This window comes from Colletotrichum fioriniae, assembly GCF_027942845.1.
Source record: "Colletotrichum fioriniae strain IMI 355084 chromosome Unknown scaffold_12, whole genome shotgun sequence".
In the NCBI taxonomy this organism is placed as follows: domain Eukaryota; kingdom Fungi; phylum Ascomycota; class Sordariomycetes; order Glomerellales; family Glomerellaceae; genus Colletotrichum; species Colletotrichum fioriniae.
This window is the reverse complement of record NW_027076848.1, coordinates 253,591-277,558: the sequence shown is the minus strand read 5'-3', so window position 1 is coordinate 277,558 and position 23,968 is coordinate 253,591. Positions and strand designations below refer to the sequence as shown.

The following is a 23,968-nucleotide window of genomic DNA, read 5'->3' as shown; positions in this document are numbered from 1 at the left end:
TTCCCGAACTGCCAATGATGACCCTCTTTTGGTGCTGTGAGAACTGCGATAAAGCGAAATAGCTTCGCCGGTGAGGAATCAAGGTTCTGCCTTTCAGTAACCCGTTGAGAATCCAGATGGTGAATGCAAGAGTCGCTTCTCATGTGCTGTGCTGATACTGCCGATGGCTGTTGTGAGGCTAGATGAGAGAAGTGGGGTTCCTCTGGGTAAGTTGAGGGGGAAGAAGAGCTAGAAAGCGAGAATCGGGCGGTAAAAGGATGATGGGGAGGAGACGCGGTAGTAGTGCAGGTGGGAGACGCGGGGGAGGAGGACATGTTGGTCAAGTTAGAGTTCATCCATGGGCCACGGCCGCGTCTGGAAACGTCAATGTTCAGTCACGTCGTAAGGTGGTGTCGGTGTGTAGCCGATGTGTTGTGGTGGTCAATGGTCGTCTTCGGAAGAGCTCGCTCGCACGCTCTCAGGCACAGAACATGTTCATCGGTTCAGGAACTCAACAGCTTCAGTGCTCACGGCTCAGCTCACAGGAATGTGCCGAGCGGTTTACGAAAAGTCAGGCTGACGGGTATGTGACAGAAGAACCAGGCAGGATTCGAAGAAGGAAGACAGGCACAGGCACAGCAAGGAATTGGCTTTGCGACATGCAGGCATGACCGTCCGAGATGCGGTGCTATCACTGCAGTACTGGTTCGTTCTGTGGCCTATTCCCACGTTGTGGTTCCTTGGCCTGACGGTTGTTTGGTTGCAGACCGTGTCCAGCTGAGGGGGAACGCGCACTGAGACAAGCTTTTGTTGGAAACGGAGAAGGGGGATGTTTGGGACTGCAACCAACCAGAGACGCAGTCAGCTCTTTGCAGTCAGCTCTTCCAAGTTCCCAGCCTCCCTCGCCTTGATTATTGATGACAAGTCAAGGCTTGAGTTAATCCATCAACTAGCTATCAGTTCACCTGTCAGCCTGCCAAGTCTTGCTAGTACACTCTAGTCAAACGAAGCCCCCTTTGCATAGCGTCCTGCATCTGCCACTGACTGCTGTTTCCATTGGATTTCCCTATCACCTGAGCGTCTCCAGAGAAATCGAGAGAGTACGGACCATCTGTGCCCGATCTCAACCTTGGAACGCCGTTGCAGCGCCCGCCTGGACCTCCCACGTGCTGAAACGTGCAAAGGGGGCGGATGCGACGTTTGGCCGGAAGAATGGCGCCGATGCCTACATGTTTTTTTGCCTCAATACCTTGCGGCGTCGAGGATTATATATATGTACTGGTGTCTGTACATAAAATGGATAAATGGCCATGTGCACGCTTGGAGCGCCGACCGATGTGTACACGCATCTTGAGAGCAGCATCTCACCAGCATGAACAGGATCAGATAACCGAATCCCAGAATGACTCTGAAGGGGTATAATCTGGGGCGATGCCGTCAAAGAACGTGAACTTCTCGTCTTCTTGCCATCGTCTCCTTGCCGGATCGAGCCCCGAGCGATCGGGCACACGGGCCCGTGTGGATCCCGACCGCTGCACCCGGAAGTGGGCCCAGGCCGGAGCCGATCACCGCCATGACCCGGAGTTGTTTGGCAGAGGACGAGCAACTTCCGCACCGAGCTGGAAGGAGTTTTAGTTAAAGAAATTCAGATGGGGTTCAGGATGATGAGTGGTTCTCAATGTCAAAGTAGTTCCTCTCCACCATAACCGGTCTGGAATAGGAATTGACGAGCAGTCAGTTTATCACTTATGATTGAAGCCCCAGACAAAAGATACAAATTCACAGAAGAGGGCAAAGTTTTTTATGTGGCGAAACACACGCTTTATTATCTATATCGTCAAATCGTTTGTCAAAGGTCCATCCATAGCCGAGCAGAGAGATCCGAAGATACTCCCAAAAACCGCTAGGCCACTATCGAAGAAAACCACTACTCCTACCACAAACCACCACTGATAACCATTAACAGACCCATGGTAGAGTCAAGAGAAGAGAATGTCCATCCATGCTGAGGCAAGTCCCTTACAGAAGAACAGCGGCAGCAAGAACGCTGAAGGCAAGAGCGCCGAAGCTGGCAGCGAACTTGCTGGTGCCGGCCGTGACGACAGGGGGCTTGGCAGTGGCAGTGCCGGTGGGGTTGCCGCCCGCGGGGGAGCAGCAGAGTTGGCCGGGGAGCTCCAGCAGGAGGAGCACCAGCGGGGGAGCACCAGCGGGGGCTGCCAGCAGGGGAGCACCAGCGGGGGCTGCCAGCAGGGGAGCACCGGCAGGAGGAGTGCCAGCAGGAGGAGCACCGGCAGGAGGGGTACCAGCGGGAGGAGCACCAGCGGGGAGTGCCGGCGGGGGAGCACCAGCCGGGGGAGCACCAGCGGGAGGAGCGCCGGTGGCAGGGGGTTGGCGGCGGGCTTGGTCTCGGTGGCCGGGACGTAGGGAGTCTTGGTGACGGGAGGCTGGGGGATGACGATGGTGCTGCAGGTGGTGCCGTCACAGCCAACAGTGGTGACGGGAGGAACGGGGATGACGACCTTGCAGGAGTCGCCGGAGCAAGGAGGCTGGGGAACGGGGCAGGAGCCGTTGCAGCCCTTGACCTCGATGTACTTGTCGTTCTTGTACTCGTACTTCTTGTTGGCATCGGCGTACGGGCAGGACTCGAAGACGCAGGAGTTGTCCTTGCAGACGTACTTCTTGTTGCACTCATCGCCGGAGCAGGACTCGACCTTGCAGACGTTGCCGTAGCAGACAATCTTCTCGGAGTCGAAGTCGGATCCCTTGATGACGTAGTCGCACTTGCCAGAGACACACTTGATCTTGCGGCCGCAGTCGTATCCAGAGCAGACCTCAGGGTGCCATGTGCCATCAACCCAGACGAGACGGCGCTGGCAGTCGTCACCGTAGCAGGGGTAGTCGTAGCCGCAGTAGTCGCCGTAGGAGACGATCTTCTTGTAGCAGTCATCACCGTAGCAGGGAACGCCGAAGCACTTGCCGTTGGAGCACGGGTTGGGAGTGGGCTTGTAGCAGAAGGGACCCTGGCAGTCCTGGCACAGAGGGCAGTAGGTGGTAGTGACAGTGGTGACGCCGGTGGAAGCAGTACCGTCGATGGTGGCAGTGGTGGTGGCAGTGAAGGTGGTGGTGACGGTGGCAGTGGTGGTGACATCGATACCGCCATCAACACGGATGTAGATGGTCAACAGGATCTCGGCAGAGATGAGCTGGCGCTTCAGGGATCCGCTGGTGTTGCGGCCACCACAACGCTCGCCAGAGTTGCCAGGGCAAGCGATGTTGCATCTGTCCTCAGAGACACGGGTGGCAGTGGCATCGCTGACGATGTCACCGCAGAAGCAGTCAGAGCCGAACAGACCGGCGTAGCGCTTTCCAGCGGGGCAGGAAGCGGTGCAAAGCTCGAGGGTCATGGAAGAGGCAGACAGGACCAGGTCGAAGGTAGGGAAACCAGTGGTGGAGCCGAAGCAGCCAAGCAGAGAGAAGTTGCCAACGTTGCTGGGGTTGGGGATGACCGTGGCAGACGGGGTGGCAGACGACGAGGTCGAGCTGGTCTCGGTGCCAGTGGCGGACGACGAAGTCGAGCTGGTCTCGGTGCCAGTGGCGGTAGCGGATGTGTCAGTCGTAGTCGACTCATCGGTGGTGGTGGGAACCTCAGTGCTGCTGGTGATGTCAATGGTCGTGACCTCATCAGAAGTCGTGATGGGGACCTCGGTCGTCACAGTGGTGTCCGAGCCAGTGGAGGTGGTCAGACTGCTGATTGTCGTCTGGCCAGTTGAGGTGGTCTGGATGGTGGTGAGCGACGAGCTGCGAGAGCTGGAGGTCGTGGTGGTGTTGGGGAACAACTGTCCCATAGCCACCTGGCCCATGAGGGCGACGAGAGCCGTGCGACGCATGACTAAGCGAGTGACGAAAGCAAGTAAAAGAATGACTAGACCTCGGGTCGTAAACGAGTGAAACGAGGTAAAGAGAGAGGAAGAGGGGAGCTAAGGATGCGGAGTGTAATGATGATGAGGGTGAGGAGGGAAAGGAAAGTTGGACAGAAGCTGGAGAATCTTGTCTCTCTTATACCTTCTGGAAACTCCCTTTCCTTCGCTCATGACGGGCAAAGATGCATCTCATCGCAAACGATGTCTCTGGCGCCTCTCTGACAGCTCTGCTCTCTCCCTTGCCATGGGGCATTGTCTCCTGAGTGACAAGATGAGTTTGCATGCCTTGGGCCAACACAGAGTTTCCTACAGCAAGCGCCACCAAACCCAGTCTCCGTGTCTTGTTTCTCCCATTCTTCCGCTATCGTGTCTCGTTCCTCGTCGTTCGTGTTGAGTTTAGTCAGGAGGTCAGGAATGGATCACCTCGGTCAGGAACTCATCAGTTGGCAATGTCTCACCTTCTCCGCAATCCAACGAGGGAGACCGCCTCAACAAGGGACCAATCAATAGGTCCGGCGGAGGAAGGAAAAAAAAAACAAAATCCAACGTCGCTAAAACTCAATAAGCGTGCATTCCCGTCCGCTAAGCTTGGAAATTGGGTCTTGTTCGTGGCGTTCCGCCCGGCGCCCTCCCGAGCTTTCTCGTTGACGACAATGAACATTTTCGGTATCCCTGGGCCAGATCTTACCACCTGGAATCTGTCAAATTGCCCATGTCCATTCTCAGTCTCGGGCACCCGACCTTCTTTCGCCGCCCCGGCCCCGCCCCGGCGTCTCTAGTCATGTCCCCAAAATCGATATGGCCCTGTCTATCACCATGCGGCTCTCGATCTTCCGATCCATTGGTACCAACCGCCGGTCAGCGAGTCATACATTGGAGTTTGATGGTCTCGGCCCGTTGAGTGCATCAAGTGGAGACGGAGCCCGCAGCGGCAAAATGCACGATATCATCCCTCGCTGGCGCATTCTTTCTTATTCTCTGCGCTAAATGGAGACAGCGAGGGAACATGACGGCATTAGTTCTCCCCAAACAGACTTAAACTTACGAGATGAGAGAAGTCTCTTGTTGTCCTTGCATAAGCGAGCCATTCTAAAGGCTGGTTGCCCTCGTGACTACCACACTCTGTCCCTCGTTGAGCCAACCTTAGATTCCGGATGCAGGCCATTAAATGTATGGATAATTGTGAAAAGCGGAAGTGACATATTTGAAATTCCAGGAAAGCCCATTTTACTCGTATCCATTGTTAATCTCCAGTGTTTGCAATGGATTGTGGATGCCTTGACATCCACATTGTCGGCATCTCAACGTATGCAAGGCATAAGACAAGAATAGCTTCAGGCCCTGGACGAATGGAGTATGCTCGAGTCAACTCCTCGTACACAAGAGGGAGTATCTTTGCATCATGATTTGATCGCCGCGAAACATCGGTGAAGAGCGAAAGCTTGACGGTCGACGTCCAGACCTTTTGATGCATGCACTTGGCACTTGGCACTTGGCACTTACAAACCCGAGACCGGCCTGGAGGGCAACGTCCCACTCAAATACAGGATTCCTATCAAAGGTGCAAGTCCAGGAATTGTTTGCTGGTGGCTGGAAGGTCGTCAGGTCGAATATGAAAGGCCAATGAAGTGGTCATAGTGTTTCCTTTGCTCCTTGCTTTCCTCGACTCAAGTCAGTTTCTTATTTCCCTTGGGGTAGACCTGAACCCTTCAACGATCTTATGTCAGATAGAGAAGTCATACGAAAGAGTCAACCCGAGTTTACGGGACTTGCATTACTATCATAGAACCGATATCATTGCTGAAAATTCTTGGCAAATAGTGCACGTGGGTGTTGGCTTAAAGAAGAAATACTAAGGCGCAGAAAGCCTGAGCTCACTGGTCCCTATTCTTCGTCATGACATTAAATATAATCAATCGGTTACGATGAATTGTTGTAAGATACATCGGTTTAGAGAACGCCGGGCTTCTACTCGGGCATATATGAGAGCATCCAGCCTTCAGGTGCGCTCGTTGCCCGCATAAAATGGACTTATATGAAACTCTAAGCTCTCATACGTGTGCAAAGTACATATTAGCAGTCACATGAATAAAGCTGTAGGTTAGGACGAAGCGATGAGACGGAATATTTTGGAAACCTGAGTATTTTTTGGTGATATGAAGAATAACGCTTACCTAGCAGGGCCTTGTACCACGTGTACACATGGCCATTGTGCGAAACAAAATGGAGACAGCTTTTTCTAATGCGTCATTTTGTATGGCAATCCAACACTTTCGTATGTGACTACATGCACCTATTGAAAACTGAGGTCATTCAGCCCTGTTAGTAAGGCCATAATCATAAAGGCTTCTGCTGGCATCCGACCATGAAGTCAATTGTGGAGGATCGAATATAGTGAGAGTGCTCTCTTAACTAATTTTAGATACCGATCAAGCTTGAACGAAAAGGAATTTAGTTAGAATAGCTGTTATCTTTAGAAGGCGGCCTAATTGTACAGAAATTGAACCATCATTTTCTTTCCTTGTAGACGTGTGTCTTACAAGTAATAATAGCCATAATCTATATTATCAAAGTCGTTGGTTTGAAACAGAAGGAAGTCATTTCCAAGTATATCCCAATATGTTCAACATAGATAATAGGAGCACCCATGTATGTGGGTCAGACGTTTTGATAGGCTTCTGAAATGTTGTAAACATACTGTCCTTTCAATATTCGAGAGTTTTCTTGTTGTGAGAAGCTTCTGACGAATGTCAGAGTTGGGGCCCTCTCATACATCGAGTCGAATAAGTCTTGGTACGAGGCCGATTTCTATATCAAATCCATGTTGGTCATCGTCAGTAGAGTAGGCAGATCCATGAGTCACTTATCACGGCCTGAAGTGATCCGAGATTGCGGAGAAACGTCATGGCTTCTTGATACAAAAGTTCAAAGCATAGTTACTTCTCAAAGGGCGTCTGTTGGAAAACCTGTGCCCGGGTATCGCCGGGCTGAAAAGATGATATTTTCAACCTTTGAACATAACCCCAGTATAAGATCGGCTACTTCCCCTTTCATCGATGAAATGAGGCATAGTGAGTGGTATTTTAATTATCACGGCTTGATCTTTGCATCGACCTGAACAGCCTTAAAATGAGTTCATGATCTGAATAATGTTTATTTGATGCATCAAGCATATTCTGGTTGTTCAGTCGTTCCTTAATATTGGAGATAAACGCGCACAAGTTTTCAATTTACACAATTATGATAAAATGAAGATCAATGTTGATCGTCGAGATGATAAAAAAAAATATTCGGTAGTGACAACAGCTCGCTATCCTTATTCACCCCCTGATACTTCGATCCTGTACACGCCTTCGCAACGTGTATCTCTCGACACTTACCAAGACTCAAAGTCACGTGCACTGCCTAATTTGATACATGTCGTCCGCGGAGCTCTGGGCTGATTGTCCGCCTCGTCCCTCCCTTGCTTTTAGCCGAAGCCACCACCACATGCAAAAGGATGCCTGAGGAATCACCGGGATTCAAGGGAGACACCTAGTCTCGACATAAATAACCACTCTCGTCCCCCAAAACACCTCAATTCAAGGTATGGTTACTCAATGTGCCCTCACGGCTCTGGTGGTCCAGACGACTGCGAAATATGCCCTGTCCATTGATGTCAGATCGACGTTTGGGTCCTTGAGAGTCTTGATATCATTTGAACATTTCAGCACCATTCGGTGTTCCAGTACTGCTCCAGCCAGACCATCTCCGAGGTTATCGCCCATGCAGCGATCATTTCGGCTTCCATTGAGCCACTCAAAGATTTGCGGAAGGATCTCGCATCTGAAGCTCGAAGTGGCGTTCACCGACGTCGGGGTAAACAGCATGTCTAATGTTGTTGGACTGCGATACCAATCGTATTGAGACAAACAGCTGTAAGTTTCGACATCCCGGCCCAGCCCACTAGGCCGAATGCTTTCCAAACTTTTCACAGCAAGATTCATGCGGCCTCAGTGGAATTTTGCATCTATCGCCTGGTCCATGCTGGGAGAGAGAGTTCCGTGACCAATCGGTGTCGCCTGGGGGCGGCTTTTGCGACTTGACGGGCTTTCTTGAGTCTTGACCTCCACTGCACAGAGAAATAGGTCGATGAGCCATCAGTAACTCCTGGTATATTGACAAACGAGAGTCGGCACTTCCTATGATATTGTGAAGAAACTCCGTAAAGTGCGGCTTTTATCATCCAATATTTCATTGACATACTGTCGTTTTTGGAAAGAATTTCTAAACAATTCATCATGGGCGAATCCTCCTCTTCAGTCAGAGACTCTTAGTATGTCGTCATCATTGATCGATGAAGAAATCTTGAAGTGTTGAAAGACTGTCCTGCTATGGAAATAACATATCGTACCTACTAACTCAGCGCAACAGAAAGACTAAGGGTTAAACAATTAAACTATTTCAGTGGCGAGCTCACCGCAGCACAACCTTGAAATGTGAAGTTTAATGCTCTTTCTTTGAACCGATTCTAACCCGAGTCCCGTAGTATATTCAGACTCAGCCGACAACACAATAAACATTGATTGCTTCATTTTTAACTTCTACTTATATGTCTCCGCGTAAAGTGCGCGTAAAGTGCTTAGTAGCTTAAATGATTTGTGAAACAGCTACTCGTCGTTGCTTCATATTTCCCGATAGCAACTAGTTGTGGCTTTCCCATGGTCCCGAATATTTAAATAAGCATTGGAAGCTTGAGGTAACTTCACTCTTCTTCAATCTCAATAGCGGAACTTCCAAGATGTGTTACTGCAATATGCAAAGGGAACAAGAGAGACCAGGCAGGAGGCATGACGGAAAAAAAGTCCAATTGTCAAGTTTGACCACGGGACGATTTCAACCGTCTTCATGCCTGGTGCCTGGTGCCTGGTGCCTGAGTTCTCGGAAATGGTGTGGATTTCCCATTCCCAAGCTCGAGGCAAGGGGTGGGCTTAGGAATCCGAATGGAGACCTCATACAACGAAAGGGTGCTGCAAGGGAGAATGATTGGGATTTCAGTCAGCTCCCTCAGTTCCAATCAAAAGTTCACTCCTAGTTCAAGGCGACGAGTCAAACAGTAGCAGTCCCTTAGACTACTCGAAAACATGGCGCAACTTGCCAACCACCTCTAGCAGCCTCGGCAGCATACCTGGATGCAATGCATGTGTCCTGGAAGAATGAAGTGTGATCCATCAGTCGATATGTAAGCATAGTTACCCCGTCCTTTTCTTTTCTCAATAGAGTATCCGTTCACTTAAAGATGAAGACGAGCGCGTCGTCTCAAGTCAAAATATGAACCTGTCCGATTTTGACATCGTCAACCGTCCAACGCCTGAACAACCTGAGCCCAGTCGCCGTCACCATATGCTCCAGGCACACTGTCTCCATCAAAAAGACTAGCGAGCACCACACGATCCGATTGTTCGCCTTCCCAAGGCTGTCTGCCGTGCTGAGCAATAACGTTGTCGAACACGAGAACGTCGCCCTGTTGCCACTTGTGGAGTACTCGGATCTCATCTGTGATCTTCGCTAAGTGTTCTAGATACCTGTCTGGGATTGGCGTGCCGTCACCGTAGAGCTGTTTGGTGACTTCCTTTCTGGCCCCTTGTCGGCCTTGAGAGTTCTTCCAGTAGGCGGCTAACCCGGTGAAGAGCGTCGGAAGTCCCGTGCCTGGCTGGGTACGAATCGCGGGTAGCCTATGCGTCAGGATCACGCCGTCGTCTATCCATTCCCACGTCGTATGCTGGCCTCTTCCATATCTAGCAATCTGTGCCTCGATCTTCTCGCGCTTCATGGTCGCACTGTCACCGTCCAAGAAGTCTTTTCCAAAAGCTTGTTCTAGGGTTGAGCCTCCTGTATATTGCTGGTCGAACTTGTAGGTCACTCTGCTTAGAATTCCCTTCTCCGTCAGTGCCTGGATGAACTCCGGGATTTCATCCTTGGCTCGTTGAAAGAGCTCCAGTGACGAAGAAATAGGGGTCTCGCCCCCTTTTGCGGGCGCCTTGTGGTTATAGAAGAAAACGTATTCGGGCGCATGCGGGACCTGGGGTGACTCATTGTGGTTGTAGATGAGAACTTCTTTTGGGCTTTCGTTTGCAGGTGCCACGTTTGGTGCCAACAATGGTCTGTCGACTACAATGCCAATGATTTCGTGTGGTTTGTACCCGAAAGCGTGTGCAAACTTGCTGAAATCCTCGGCGCCATAGATTGGCAAACCTCTGAATAAAAGCACCCCATGAATGGCGAGTTTCTTGATGAGTTCGTCCTGTGTCTGGAGGGATTCTACAGCATGGACGACCTCATGCAACTGAACATCTCCGTGTTGACCGGAAGGCCTCAATGCCAGTGGTGTCACAGTACCAGTGGGATGGGGCTCGCCCAGAAGTCGTTGATTTGTCTTGGGTAAATCGTAAAATTGTTCAAATACGATGGAGGGATTGAGCTGATTGATTGTTTTATGGCCTTCGGTAATATTTGATATGATTGAAGTCGTCATTGTGATTGCGTGCCTTGCGGCAACTGTAGCAGGAAGTATTTGCTTCGATGCCGATGATCGCAATCTGGGACAACGTGCAGGTACTGGATGTAGGATGGGTTTGATGGAAGCGCCCGCGACGTGATATTGGTTGAACGGGAACTTATATACCTATCCGAGGAAGTTGTAGCATGTGCTTTGATGCGTTCGAAGCTAAAATCACGTTATTTTGGGCTTCATGCCAATTGGCGAGAGTCGCATCGATATCTCTACCCCGGTTATCAATACCCGCGTCCTCCGATAGAATTGGTTCATTGCAGTTGAGGTTGAATGAATCAAGGCCCAAACCTATGCTTAACTTCGCTCCTCCTTATGGACTCAGGGTCCATACATGCTTGAAAAGATATCGCGATATTCCGAGTACCGTATTCTAAGCAAGAGAGAACGCAAATTCTTTTCTATGGTGGATACATGCGATCCTTTTGCCAGCTCCATGTTGCTAGCCTTTAGGCAACTCATCGACGGCGAATGGGCTACACGCCGGCTCTTCCATATATGATCTACGACGAACAAGTCTTCCCAACGAGTAAAGATTCGTATTGACTGCTTCCGACCGTCCCCGATGCGGGGTCTGGGTTACCATTCGTAAGGCTCAAGAGATTGGTTCAGGACTGTCGATTGGTGCGACGTTGGGACGAAACTTGAGCACGTAATTCGTGACCCTGCAAGCAAATCTCATGCAGTGGGAATTTTACAGAGGCGGATTTGAGGTCTATCTCAAATTGCTAAGTGATGTAAATAGTTGCCTGAGGAGGTTCTGATTTTACACCAGCCCATAGAGGTTGGCCCTCCAGCAACTGCAACCATCAGGGTCTTCGAAGAGGGGGTCTTGTCTCGCTGCCGTCAAACCTTTTCAATTCATCATCAAGCATATTTGAGTCAAAATTCGACCATCGTACCAGTCAGCAACTTAGCCAGTCATGTCTGTCGAGGTGGCCGGCCTTCGCCAGCCAAAAATCGAACCCGGCAACCAGCCGCTGTCTCCGTCGCAACCCATACCGTTTCTCAGGAGTACTCTCTTTCAGATACTTATCTTTGGTCTCTGTGCTTTCTGTGCACCGGGAATATGGAGTGCTATGAATGGACTCGGCGTCGGTGGTTCTCAAAGTCCAGACCTGGTCAACGCAGCGAATGCTCTCCTTTACGCCTTTATGACGTTGACTTGCTTCGCTGGCCCGTTCCTTACCAACCTGATTGGATTCCGCTGGACTTTGGCAGTTGGTGCTCTTGGGTATCCCCTCTATGCAGCCGGCCTTTACGTCAACAATCGGACAGGTGGAACATGGCTCGTCTACTTCGGCTCGGTTGCCTGCGGCATAAGTGCTGGATTCTTCTACAGCGTCGAGGGAGCGATTGCCACGGGATATCCTGAACACCACAAGCGAGGCCGTTACGTCGCGACGTGGTTTACCTTCCGCAACTTTGGCATGATTATTGGTGGCGCCATCTCGCTGGCGCTCAACCACAAGGTTAATCAGAAGGGCAAGGTTGGATACGAGCTATACCTTGCCTTCATTGGCATACGATGTCTCGGTTTCTTCTCGGGTCTCTTCCTATCCAACCCTGACAAGGTCATGCGTGATGATGGAAGTCGCATCGAGGCGCCGAGAGGGATCCATTGGCGGACAGAGCTCATCGAGATGTGGAAGCTACTCAGAAGCCGTTCGATTCTTCTATTGACGCCTCTTTTCTGGTACTTTGGCTGGATTCAGGCATACCCCGGCACCTACCTTGCAACATACTTCAGTGTGCGCTCGAGAGCGCTAGGTGGTTTCGTTGCAGCTATCGTAAGCACTTTCTCAACTTGGCTCGGAGGATCACTTGTGGATCTCCCGTGGTCCAAGAATCGTCAGAAACGAGCTCTAGCAACATATTCGCTGATTGTCTGTCTCAACACTGCAACCTGGATATGGGCTGTCATCATCCAAAATGAGTATCGACTCACGCTCCCTGTCCTAGATTGGGCCTTTCAGAGCGACTTCGGACGCGGTTTTGGGCTCTATATGCTGGAAAGAGCGTCTCTCGGCATGATTGAGAACTTCATCTACTGGGCAATCGGAAATCTGTCGGATTCGCCCGGCGACCAGATTCGGTATAGCTCTTTGCTTCGTGGCATCGAGACGGCAGCGGTAGCAGTGGGTTTCGGGATCCAAGCCTTTCCAACCCCCCTTATTGCTACAGCAAGCATCAACTGCGGTCTTTGGTTTATCGCCCTACCCTTCTGTTACTTTGCCACTCTGCAAGTTGTGAGGAAATTCGAAGAGCAGGACCAGATGCAAAACCGGATGCAAGACCGGGTGCACGAGATGGTGGAAACTGTGGAACAGAAAGTCTAGGCCATGGTCGACAGGTCTCAGTTGCCTGTCAAGTTCTTGGAACACATTATAAAAGCATGATGATTAATGATCAGACGGAAAAGGACCAGATGGCCATGGTCTGCAGACATCGCAGTGCTTTCCGCTTTAGCTCTCTCTATGTTACATCATATGGCCCATTGAACTATACGTAGGAAATCTTTCCACTGCCACTTGGGTCTCGGTCAATGATTAGGTAGCATTGAGAAAATTATTGCTGCGTTTAGGTTCTAGGTCGCTGCAGGCCTCTATCCGCCTCGCCCACAACCCATGCAAAGCACCGGTTACTAGTGAGACTCAACGCCTAACCCATGCATATAGTGTGACATATCATGCGTGAAAAAACCAGTGTGGATCGTCCAATTTCAATGTCGAACATGCAGGACTTCTTGCAACGGATATGATTGATGAATCGTTGTGGGTAATCGCCAACGCATTTCTGGAATTTTAGCTAAGCTTCCACACATTTAATGCTTTTGACTTTCTTTATAGAAGGAAAGTAGTTGTATCTAAGGGTTCATAGTCTTGTGCAACATGCATGGAGTTCATAGCAGCAGCACTAGCAAAGTCCCAGAGCGCAAGATTAATTGCAGTGATAATGTGTCTTGAAAGATGCTCAACATTTCTAGTTAATTCTTCAAAGCAACGGCCCAGCCTTATGCAGGGCATACCCGTTGCACAAATGGTTACGCTAGCCATATATACTCCCTCTCCTGCTCAACCTCTTGGTTCAGAAACAAAGGTAAGAGGCAGTAGACAGCGCTGATCATCTGCAGGCATGCCTGTACTTACAGCGTCACATTTAGTGATTTATCCCCAGTTGAAGGCTGGGCTGAGAATCGGCTCTTCCCCTGATTCGCTTTCAATTGAGCTGAGGGCGGGGAACGTTGCATTAGACAGGCGGGAGCGGCTATAGGCGAATTATCATCCCGGGCCAGACCAACACCTTCGCTCCACCCGGATTCAGACGAACTGCATCCCCGAACAGCATCATGAAGTTGGACATTGCTTTTCTCGGGCATTTTTGGAGGATCCCATATCACTTATCACGTTTTCAAAGGCACGGGAGTAGCCACTCCCGCACCGCCTTATGCAGCTCGTATTAGGTGGACTTACTTGCACCTCAGTTTCTCAGACTAAAAGTGAACAGCCAAGCCAATATTGCCAAGCATACCCAGGTCGTTGGCAAAGAGCTCTTCTTACCGAATTGCCGAAAGTTTTACGAACCTCATTGCGTGCCTTTGGTCCGACCATGACTGTGAAATGCTTAGGTTAATGGCGAGGTGAAGTTATGCTGTAGGACTTTGCACTAACAGCGGACATGGAGGCGGAAATGCAAGACGACTATCCATCAAGTCGATCTATTTCGTCGTATGAGCAGCGACGACGGCAAGTGGACTCAGATATATAAATTCTCCAGTTGCCAGGCTTCTCAACTAAAACCTATTCATTGTCATCAACCACCTCTTCTATCTCCCACTCAAAGCAGCTTCCAGCTCTCAATTGTTCTTCGGTCACTCAAGACTCGCACTCAATCATCCTATCGTCTTCAAGATGCAGTTCACTACCGCTTTCGTTTCCATCTTGGCCACTGCTGTCATCGCCATTCCCACTGGCAATACTGGCGGCGGCTCTTCCTATGTTGCTTGCTCCGGTCTCTACAGCAGCCTCCAGTGCTGTGCCACCGATGTTCTGGGAGTTGCTGATCTTGACTGCGCTTCTTGTAAGTCGGAACGAAATCAGAGGGAGGTGAAGTGAACGATGCTAATAGCTTTGCCAACAGCCCCGACCGTGCCGACTACGGCCAGCGACTTGAAAAGCATCTGTGCCAAGGCTGGTCAACGTGTCCGCTGCTGTATTCTTCCCGTCGTGAGTAGTACAGATCAAAGACTAATGTCTGTTTCTCGTCTTCTAACAATGATTACCACAGCTCGGCCAGGGTGTCCTTTGCCAGAATCCCGTTGGTGTTTAGGTGTAGAGACGAGGAGAACTATCAAAGCACGATGTTTTGTCAACACATCTCGGAAACGTCTACATCTCTTCTTCCTCTGCAATACATGTAGTTAGTCGGCGTGTTGGACCGGGATGGACGGAGGGGAATACTTGGCTCTGAGGCTGCAAGCTCCAGAGCGTTATGCTAGCTTTTATACAGCAACTTCAGTCATTACCGTGTAGCCGGTCAGATGGCTTGCTCGAAGTCAACATTCCAACTGTTGTGACGTTATATATGGCTTATTTTGTCGACGTCCTCTACAATGTATCTCAAAGGGAGTCAGCCACGCGTTTCAGGCATAGAAGGGTTAACAAGAACGCAAACATGTTACTGAAGCAATTGTATGACGGTAATCCCTTAGTCAAAACCAGATACACTTTGCTGCTGGACTACTCGGAGCTACGCGCGAGTTGTAATCTAAATAGTCTAGAATTCCTCCTCTTGCCAACTTTCCATCAAGTTGTCGCTACCTTACGTGGAAGTGTTGTAGAAGAAGAAATCGTTGTTTCGCCCATTTGCCCCGCAACTTGGGCAACTGCTAGATAGATGGAACGCCATGAAGAACAAGGACTGTTTTGCTGCATCTTAAGTTGTGGCGATATGGGTTGATGTTGCATTTGTTGCCAAGACTCGTCTGATTGATGCTTGTACTACGTATAAACATTGAAGTCTGATTTCCCCTTTCCCTGCTTAATTTCTGCCCTGTGGAGAAGCCTGTCCCCCAAAGCAGGCGTTCGACAGCACACTGGCCACTGTGCTATGGCGTGCTAGTCCCAACTTTGCCCACTACTGAAATTCAAAGTGATCCGACGCTCGGCTAAGATGGCGCCGGCTGAACTATAAGTGCACATCGGACATGATTGATTGGCGCAAGAGTCTGATCCTGATTGAGCCGTTGCACTCCGAATCTCAATAGAGCTTAGATTGACCAAATGTCAACAATGAAATGGGGTAGCCCTGATTCAAGCACCGCTGCAAATAGGGAAGCAATGTCATTTGGAACCTGAGGGCGAACATGGGGAGGTTTTCTTTGAGGAGATCTTTCAAATGCAGGTCATCCCAGTTACATATTTGCGTACGTCTGCAACTACCAACGTCTTTCCACAGACGTTGCGACTAATGTGCCTGTTGTGTCGCCAATTTCCAGTCTTGCCGAAGCTGTCATTTACCGCACTTACCGAGACGAATGATGGACTCAACTCCAGTGTCCAGTGTCATCCCCCAGGGCCTGGGCATCGAGAGCCTTTTGCCTGAATGCGCGGTAACTTCCCTGATCGTCAAGCCAACATAGCGCGACAGCCGCGGCAAATCCGCGAGTCTTTATGTGACTGCTAATTGTTATGCTGCTTTTAGAGTGAATGTGTCTCGAAAATGCTCGCATCAGCGCCTAGTGCACAAGCCGCTGTTAAATTTCTTTGCGCGGAGCAACAACTCTACGGAGCAGTCGCCTGCAGCTACCAAAACTGCTCTATCATCGATGGACTAAGTATGTGCCTCTTAACCTTCGACGCTTTTACCAGGACTCTTGCTGATGAAGGCAGAGAGCCAAAGAATCACATTCGATATTTGTGGACTTCCCAATCGAGATAGAGGTACTTCGGCCACTGCCAGTGCCGTAGCAGGGGCCATTGTGGCTGTATTCAGTGTTGGTGTCCGCATGTACTCTCAACTCTCACGGTTGGATTATATTATTGGACTTGATGACTATGCCTTGATTTTCTCAATGGTTTGTTTTTCCATTCCATCAAATCGTTGATTCGCCCTGTACCTAGACTAAGGCAAGATTGATCTAGTTGATGTCAGTACCTATGAGCATTGTTGTTGTGTTCAGTAAGCCGCCCACCCATGCACGGAGTAAACAATCCTGAAACGGGTTCTAATGTATGCTACAGCGGTCCAAAATGGTCTTGGAAAAGACATCTGGACACTTACACCGGAGCAAATCAACGAGTTCTTCAAAGTAAGTTCAATGGCAGGCAATGAGGTCGGCGAAAAGAGAAGAGTCCGAGCTAACCAAACTCGCCAAGCTGTTCTACATTGGGGAGCATTTTTATGCATTCACCGTTATGTTTGCGAAGACGAACTTTCTGTTCTTCTACTTGCGCCTATTCGCCGATGAAACGTTCAGGCGCTTAACTTGGGGAGTTATATGGGCATGCGTCATATCAGCCTTTTCGTTCCTAGTTGCGACTTCAGTTCAGTGCTGGCCCATCAGCTATACCTGGACTAGGTGGGATGGAGAACACCAGGGCCGTTGCCACGATATTAATATTCAGACTTGGGCACATGCGTCGGTCAATATCGCTCTTGATGTCATTGTAGTAGCGATGCCCATTTCTCAGATTGTCAGGCTCAATTGGCGATGGAGACAGAAAGTTGGGGCCGGTATGATGTTCGCTGTAGCATTGTTGTGAGTGGCGCCCTGCGAAACCGGGAGATGTGGAATTGATAAGAGCTAATCTCCATTACAGAATCACTTTTGTCTCTATCCTGAGACTCAGCTCTATCAGTGATTTCATGAAGACTTCAAATCCGACATGTGAGCTGGTTGATCGATGACTGTAAACTCGATTACTGACGCTTACCAGGGGACATTGTACCAATCTCTAATTGGTCATTCGTCGAGTTAAATGGCTTCATCTTCTGCTCCTGCATGCCCGCCTTTAGAGATTATTTCCGTCGGCTATTCTTACGACGCAGACGAACAGTTCAAGGTGGAAACTCGATATTTGGTGCCAGGGCGAGAATGAGGACTATTGGGAATAGTGTCTTGCAACCAAGCGATCGGTTGCACGAACTTATTTCTGTTGACAACGAAAACAATGAGCCTGATCATTCTCGTCGGGATGTCAGCCATGTGGATCTGGGAATCGGACATCTCTCAACCGGTGTATTGGCTGCTGGAACTGTTGATAGTGAGCCCAAAGCACCAGCCGCAGATCGCTCAAGTCGGGATGACGATAACAGCAAATTGAACGAGCAGGCCGAAGAAGTGGATCTTGGTGACTTGAAGCATTTAGCACCATGGGTCTCTAAAGGAACATGTAAGCAAAATGGCGAATGCTCAAGTGCTCGATTCCCAAGGGGGAGTGAGAGTTCTCAATAAAAAACATACGCCCGTTAAGGCCGGGATAAGTGGGGAAAGAGGGAGCAAAAGGTAGATCAGTGTCGTGGAGGAGTAGTTGTATCGATTTGCGGACTTCAAGATACCCTCTGAGTGAAAGGGTTCCGGGAGTTGGCAATAGCTAGAATAATCACCGATAAGAATCCGGCGGATAAGACTCATGTGTTGGATTGAGATTATCGCTCCCGCATGCGTAAAAAGTTGGAGGTCTTGCCAGTAAGACTTCCAACAAACTTGACACGACAAAATTGTGGTGGGAATCAGTTTAGAAGTTCGGCTTCATTTGAGAACGATGAAGGCGATGTTGAAAGGAGACGACTTATGGTGGAAGGGCTGGATATCATATCTTAGGGTTACCAAGGCGAATCATCACTGGCTATTACTTAAGTCAGCGAGGAAGAAAAAGAGAGTCGGCGAAAGATTCTAAAGTAGGATATTGTCTCGGAAATTGTGACTATATCCAACATGGGCTGAGGGAAAGGGTCTGTTCCAGGAAGTCACTCGATGTGTCGGTATCACGCTATTTAGGTGCAATGAAACGACGAGGATTGGATCCATGCCACCCCCATGGATGACGAGCTCCTTCGGAAAAAAATTGTTTGCCGCTTGCCACTAGAGTCATTGCCATAGCGAACGAAAAAGGCCAGGGTTGCGTGGGGAACGATAGGCTCGTGAACGAGTTCATTAGATTCATCGTCTCCCATTGACGTATTCAAGCCAGCTGAAAGTAAAACGTAAGTAGTCCTTAGATTGCAAGTGGCTAGTTGGACATTGAGGGGTGGAAACAGGCTACCTCTCGTTACCAAGTACCTGTACTTAGGAGTCAAGAATCGACATCGCCAAGGTTAGCCGTCGTAGGGCTTCCATCCCAACCCTCCCGGCGCTTGTGTAACTATCCATGTGGGCGGGACGTCGAGTTTGGAAATACGCGGCGCGATGCATGACTGCCGACTTGCCTAGCCTGGAATTGACTTGCCTATCTGAAGCCAAATAGGCAAGTCGTTAGATCTACTGCGGCTGACAAGTTGCCTTTCCTGGATAGACGCCACGACTGATCGTGGGGTATACTCCAAATAGGAAACTTCCAATCCGGGACGTCTCGGATAGGAAAGTTGGGCCCAATTAACTCGATCTTGGCATGCGGGGAGTGCGTGAGACTAGAGATAGTCCACGCTGCCGTCTGCCGTGACCATTGATCTGGACCCATCAGAAGACGCTGATTTCGTCTTACAGGGACACGTTGGGTGACGGGATAGGCAACTTGCCCACCTTTGGAAGATGTCCGCCTGCACTAGAGGCGCCTGAAGAGCATGAGAATGACTGTTTTGATGTTTCCAACGCTGGCATTCCGCGGGATACATATCCCGTTGCGTTTATGTTTGATCTTGAGGTCAGCTGATTGCACCGGACTGAATGACTATTTCAAAGCTCGCTATTACAAGTGTGATGCCGTGATAATATGCCAGCTAGCGTCGGAAATCGAAATATCAAAATTCCTACACCAGACCTCAGCGACCAAGCCTTTCAAACCAACCGAGATAGGACTTCGTCATGTACGCATTCATACTTCCCTCAGCAGCTTTGCTGAGCCTCTTATTCTACTTCATCGTCTACCCCCTAGTCGAATATTTCCGAGACCCCAAAAGACTTCGTCGATTCCCGGCTTTCAAGCCTTTAGCTGGGGTGACCAATTTGGTTTTCATGCGCGAAGCTGCACTCGGCTTCAGATCCAAGACTCTCTATGAGAAGCACAAGAGACACCCAGTGCTCCGCACTGGGCCCAACTCGCTTTCGTATGGCACCGTTGATGCAATCAAGGACATCTACGGACACGGAACCAAGTGCCTCAAGGGCGAATTCTACGAGACGTTGGCTGGAACCCACTTCCACCTTGCCGATGTCGTCGATAAGGCAGACCACGCCCGGAAACGCAAGGTTCTGTCGGCGGCATACGCATTGAAGAACCTTGAGAACTGGGAACACAAAGTTGCTGACAAGACTGAGCGCTTCATTGTCGGGTGCGACAAGGCCTGCACCCAGCCTCTGAAGGAGGGTCTTCGTCCAGACTCGGCCGATCTTGCTTTCGATTACCGAGCGTGGACGAACTACTTCACTCTCGATGCTATTGCAGATATTGGTCTATCTGAGAAATTGGGATTTCTAGACCAGGGCCACGATCTCGTGCGCGCCGAGCGCATGGACGGGTCCATTCACGAGGTGAACTACAGAGCCTGTTTGCATTCGACCGCCGTCGCTCAATCCATCACTGTTTGGGCTGGTGATTGGTACAAGTTCAATCATCGTCTGACATCTCTGATATCACCAACTTTCCGTCGATGGTGGAACCTGAATAAGGGATGGGACGGCATCGTCTACCATCGTGCAACCCAACGACTGAAGCGCTACCAGGCTGGTGAAAAGTTGGAAGATTTCTTCCAAGCTTTGATGGAAGATAAGAATGGAACCCCCAATGGGCTCGACTGGGGCGAGATTGTTGCGGAGGTGTCCATCATGATGAATGCCGGCTCAGATACAACCGCCATTGCTATGAACAACGTCATGTACTGGTTGTTGAAGAATCCCAGGTGTATGGAAAAGTTGCGCGAGGAAATCGATGCCGTTCTGGAGCCCGAAGAGGTGGTTGCGCCGTACGACAAGGTCAAGCACTTGCCGTACCTCAGGGCGTGTCTTGACGAGTCTCTCAGGATAATACCGCCAACGACCTTTGGTCTTCCGCGACGAACTCCACCTGAAGGGGCGTATGTCCTCGGAGACTTCATCCCTGGAGGCACAACGGTTGCCATCTCGGCATATATCGTCCACAGAGATCCCAAGATCTTTCCAGAACCCGAGTCCTACATCCCCGAGCGATGGCTCGGTGACAAGGGCAAGGAACTGCAACCGTACTTTGTCAGTTTCAGTGCTGGTGCACGAGGATGCATCGGGCGGAACATCAGTTACCTGGAGCAGACGGTTTTGTTGGCGAGTGTTTTGCACAGGTATAACTTCGCCTTGCCCTTCCCCGAGTGGGAACCGGAGAGGCGGGAGGCCATGAACCTAATGCCAAGTCCGATGCCTTTGAAAGTCTGGCGCAGGAAGTTGAAGCAGGAAGAATGAAACAGGAAGAATGAAACAGGCAAGTTAGGCGAGAACATGCAGTCACCAATCTAGACATGTAGATAGATCAAAGCTTGTGTTTTGAGAGAGAATGCTAAGTAAATTGAACCTCGACCCTTCCGCAAGTAAGTGAAGTAGTTGCAAGGGTTCATTAAATGCGAGTCGCTATTAACTAACGGGCTTATACAGAACGCTAGAGCTTGCTTCCCTCGCTGATTGACTCAGATCAATCCGCCGTCCCAGCTCGTGCGCGGGCGTTCAACATGGCCGCAATAGGCATCGCGGGGGGTGATGGGGAGTCTTCCCAGCCCCAAGCCTCTCTGATCTGAGACTGTCTGCTCGCCTGTTAGTGTCATGTTCCAGTGGCTAAAGGCCTGGCGCGAGGGTCTACTTACGCTGCATGAGTCGGCCACCCCAACCGCCTGTCAGTCTTGACAAGGATCTTGTACAACTCCTCTTGTTCTTTCCGGTCTGTGAAACGATCGCCTGCCATGGTGATTGCTATGCATGCGTTCCTGTTGTATCCCGTCGGTCAGAAGATGATTGGGTAGAGTGTTTGCTTGCCGATTCGTGGCACTTACACGTATGCTGGGGGTGTTCTCTCGTTCGCCTGTTTACGGAGCACCAGGCAATTAGCAGATAAGTTCCCCTAAATCGATGGCGTCGATGAACAACAAGCTTACCACAGCAAGGCCACATATCACACGAACGGTTTGTTTGAGTTCTTCTTCCATTGCCCGGAAAGCCGTACCAAGTCTCGCGACCTTGGGGTTGTGGGCGATCAAAAGCATCCGAGCCAGGTGATAGTGCTGTAATCCAGTGACAGCAGCGTCGGTGATGTACTGTTCTTCCAGCAGAAAGCCAGGTTCTGGATTCGCCCACATGGCGTCGAAGTACCATGGCTTCTCTTTCCACCATACATCAAGATCCTCTTTCAGTTGCGCGTAGCTCCTTACGTGGTTGTCTTCCTGACCGTAACAGTAGCTAAGACACATTGCACAGATACTTACTGCCTTGTTGGCATAATGGCAATCCACGGCATTCTCATCGCTGTTACCGCGGTCCTGTATCCGCTTGATGCTGGGGAAGAAGCTGTGGTAGACCGGGCGGGTATGAACAAACGCCATATATATTTCTTGCCTCAGGGCAAGCCAGAATGCGGAAAGTCGCAGACCGCTGAAGTCGGCGGCGTTTTCCTGGGCGGCAAGCAGAATTCTAGTACCCATCAGATGGGACTCGAGGGTCATGGAACCGATATCGACTTCTTCCGTGAAGCGCAGGATTACGACAGCGGCCAGGAGGTTGTCGTCAACGACGGCCGTAGAGGACGAGAGCGCCGGGATCAACGAGCGAAGGCAAATTTGATGGTATCGGTCGGCAATGACCCCATCAACGCCAATTGTTCGACTCAGACGTTTCGCGGAGGCTGAAAACATCGCGTTCAATAGTGTCGGGCAGTAAACTGCTCTCTTCGGCACCACCTTGGCAAAGTGTCTATCGTTGTCGCACATGTCGAAAAGAGGTGCGAGGTTGTCGACGAAGTATCTGTAGAGGAAGGCTTCCTGGCGGTCTTGGAGGGGCCATAGTGGTGTTTCGACATAGGTTCTATCATTCCCGGTGGATTTGTCTTCTAGTTGGGGATCTATCGCTTCAAAGATGTGTTGTATGTTGGGAAAGTCGAGTGTCAGATCTTCTCCAAGGTGAAGCAGGTCCCATGGTATTGAGGTTCCAGTATGACCGCTCGATGCAGACGTGTCGTCATGGGTATGGAATTCTTTAGCTGGATGTTGTATGGCATCTTGTGTTGTAGTCTTCGTGTCTAGTCTCGGTCGCAAGTGTCTTCGTTGCTTCCTGGTGACGTCTCCGCCGTGGAGGGCGTTACGTGAGGCTTGCGATTTTGTTGCTGAAGTTCGAGAGTGACACAGCAACTCCGGAACTGGAGAAGAAGCAGCAGATAGCAAGGCAAGGTAGTCCTGCGGGCTTTCATGTCTATGTGGAGTCCCTAGGTAGGTGTTTGCGCTGCCCTCGTCGGCGCCGGGCTCCCCGGTGACAGCAGCATGAATGTTGACCACATCTTCGGTCTCGTCGACAAAGCTGAAGGACCGATTCGTTGTACGCACCCAGGTTTGCCTTTCCGAAAAGCTGTACTCGCTTCTAGCAGCCCCAGTTCCTCTCTCTGGCTGAACACTTAACGCAGACGCAGGGTTCAAGTCAGCTGGAGGGGCTCGGCTGAGGTATGATTACTGAACTTGGGTCCACGAACCTAGGGTTCAGTGTGTGCCTAAAGCGTACACTATATCCACGGGTGCATTCGACTCCAGATTTTCGACAATTAGAACACGTTGATCGACTTGAATCACCTGCATGTGGTCTTGGTCAGTGACAAGCAAGGATCGCAATCGAGGAAATATTCGCCGAGTTTGAGATACTGCGTCCAAGGGCCTCAGCCACGGGCAAGTTCCCGGTGGGATGGTACAGATACCGGTGGGAGGTTAAGGAGCCGCAAATTGAAGGATTGGGTTGCTTACATTTGAGGTGCCTAGCGTGCAGAACCAATCAAGTCGTTAGAATAGGCCTTCATGATAGCTCAGAAAGACCATGTTTGGAAGGTATGGGGAACAGTCGTAGGCCACGGGCCTTGTAAGGTCCATCTCGCCGGAATATGCAACCCACGGAATCGAAACTCACCTTAACCTGCAGATCTACAACATCATGCGTGTTAACAAGACTGTTCCTGGCGGCGGAACGAACTGCAGATGGTTCCATCGGGTAAAAGCCGTGATCCCATGCCACGCAGACATGGACATGTTCGCCGGCCCTAAGACAGACGAGGGGACGCGACGGGGTTGAGGAAAGTGACAGGATAGGAAAGAATACTGACGTTACACGGATTCGTCCGGGTCTGTACTCGGTTCATGTTCTGGACCC

The 23,968-nt window shown here is 50.3% G+C and overlaps 5 protein-coding genes across 5 annotated transcripts; 2 read left to right on the top strand and 3 right to left on the bottom strand.

Moving 5' to 3' along the window:
- Positions 1-1,998: 1,998 nt before the first annotated feature.
- On the bottom strand, positions 1,999-3,866 carry N0V96_009275 (uncharacterized protein; the record flags this gene model as incomplete). Its single annotated transcript, XM_065758597.1, has 2 exons — positions 1,999-2,442; positions 2,469-3,866. 2 exons carry the CDS (start codon positions 3,864-3,866, stop codon positions 1,999-2,001), a joined length of 1,842 nt encoding a protein of 613 aa, XP_065612662.1.
- Positions 3,867-9,234: 5,368 nt separating this feature from the next.
- On the bottom strand, positions 9,235-10,413 carry N0V96_009274 (uncharacterized protein; the record flags this gene model as incomplete). The annotated part of the gene is made up of 1 exon (XM_053195906.2): positions 9,235-10,413. One exon carries the CDS (start codon positions 10,411-10,413, stop codon positions 9,235-9,237), a length of 1,179 nt encoding a protein of 392 aa, XP_053046639.2.
- Positions 10,414-11,528: 1,115 nt separating this feature from the next.
- Positions 11,529-12,788, top strand: N0V96_009273 (uncharacterized protein; the record flags this gene model as incomplete). The annotated part of the gene is made up of 1 exon (XM_053195905.2): positions 11,529-12,788. The coding sequence occupies one exon, from the start codon at positions 11,529-11,531 to the stop codon at positions 12,786-12,788; it is 1,260 nt and encodes a 419-aa protein (XP_053046638.1).
- A 6,686-nt stretch (positions 12,789-19,474) lies between these two features.
- Positions 19,475-21,040, top strand: N0V96_009272 (uncharacterized protein; the record flags this gene model as incomplete). Its single annotated transcript, XM_053195903.1, has 1 exon — positions 19,475-21,040. The coding sequence occupies one exon, from the start codon at positions 19,475-19,477 to the stop codon at positions 21,038-21,040; it is 1,566 nt and encodes a 521-aa protein (XP_053046636.1).
- Positions 21,041-21,266: 226 nt separating this feature from the next.
- Positions 21,267-22,551, bottom strand: N0V96_009271 (uncharacterized protein; the record flags this gene model as incomplete). Its single annotated transcript, XM_065758596.1, has 4 exons — positions 21,267-21,375; positions 21,436-21,555; positions 21,622-21,650; positions 21,724-22,551. 4 exons carry the CDS (start codon positions 22,549-22,551, stop codon positions 21,267-21,269), a joined length of 1,086 nt encoding a protein of 361 aa, XP_065612661.1.
- Positions 22,552-23,968: the final 1,417 nt, after the last annotated feature.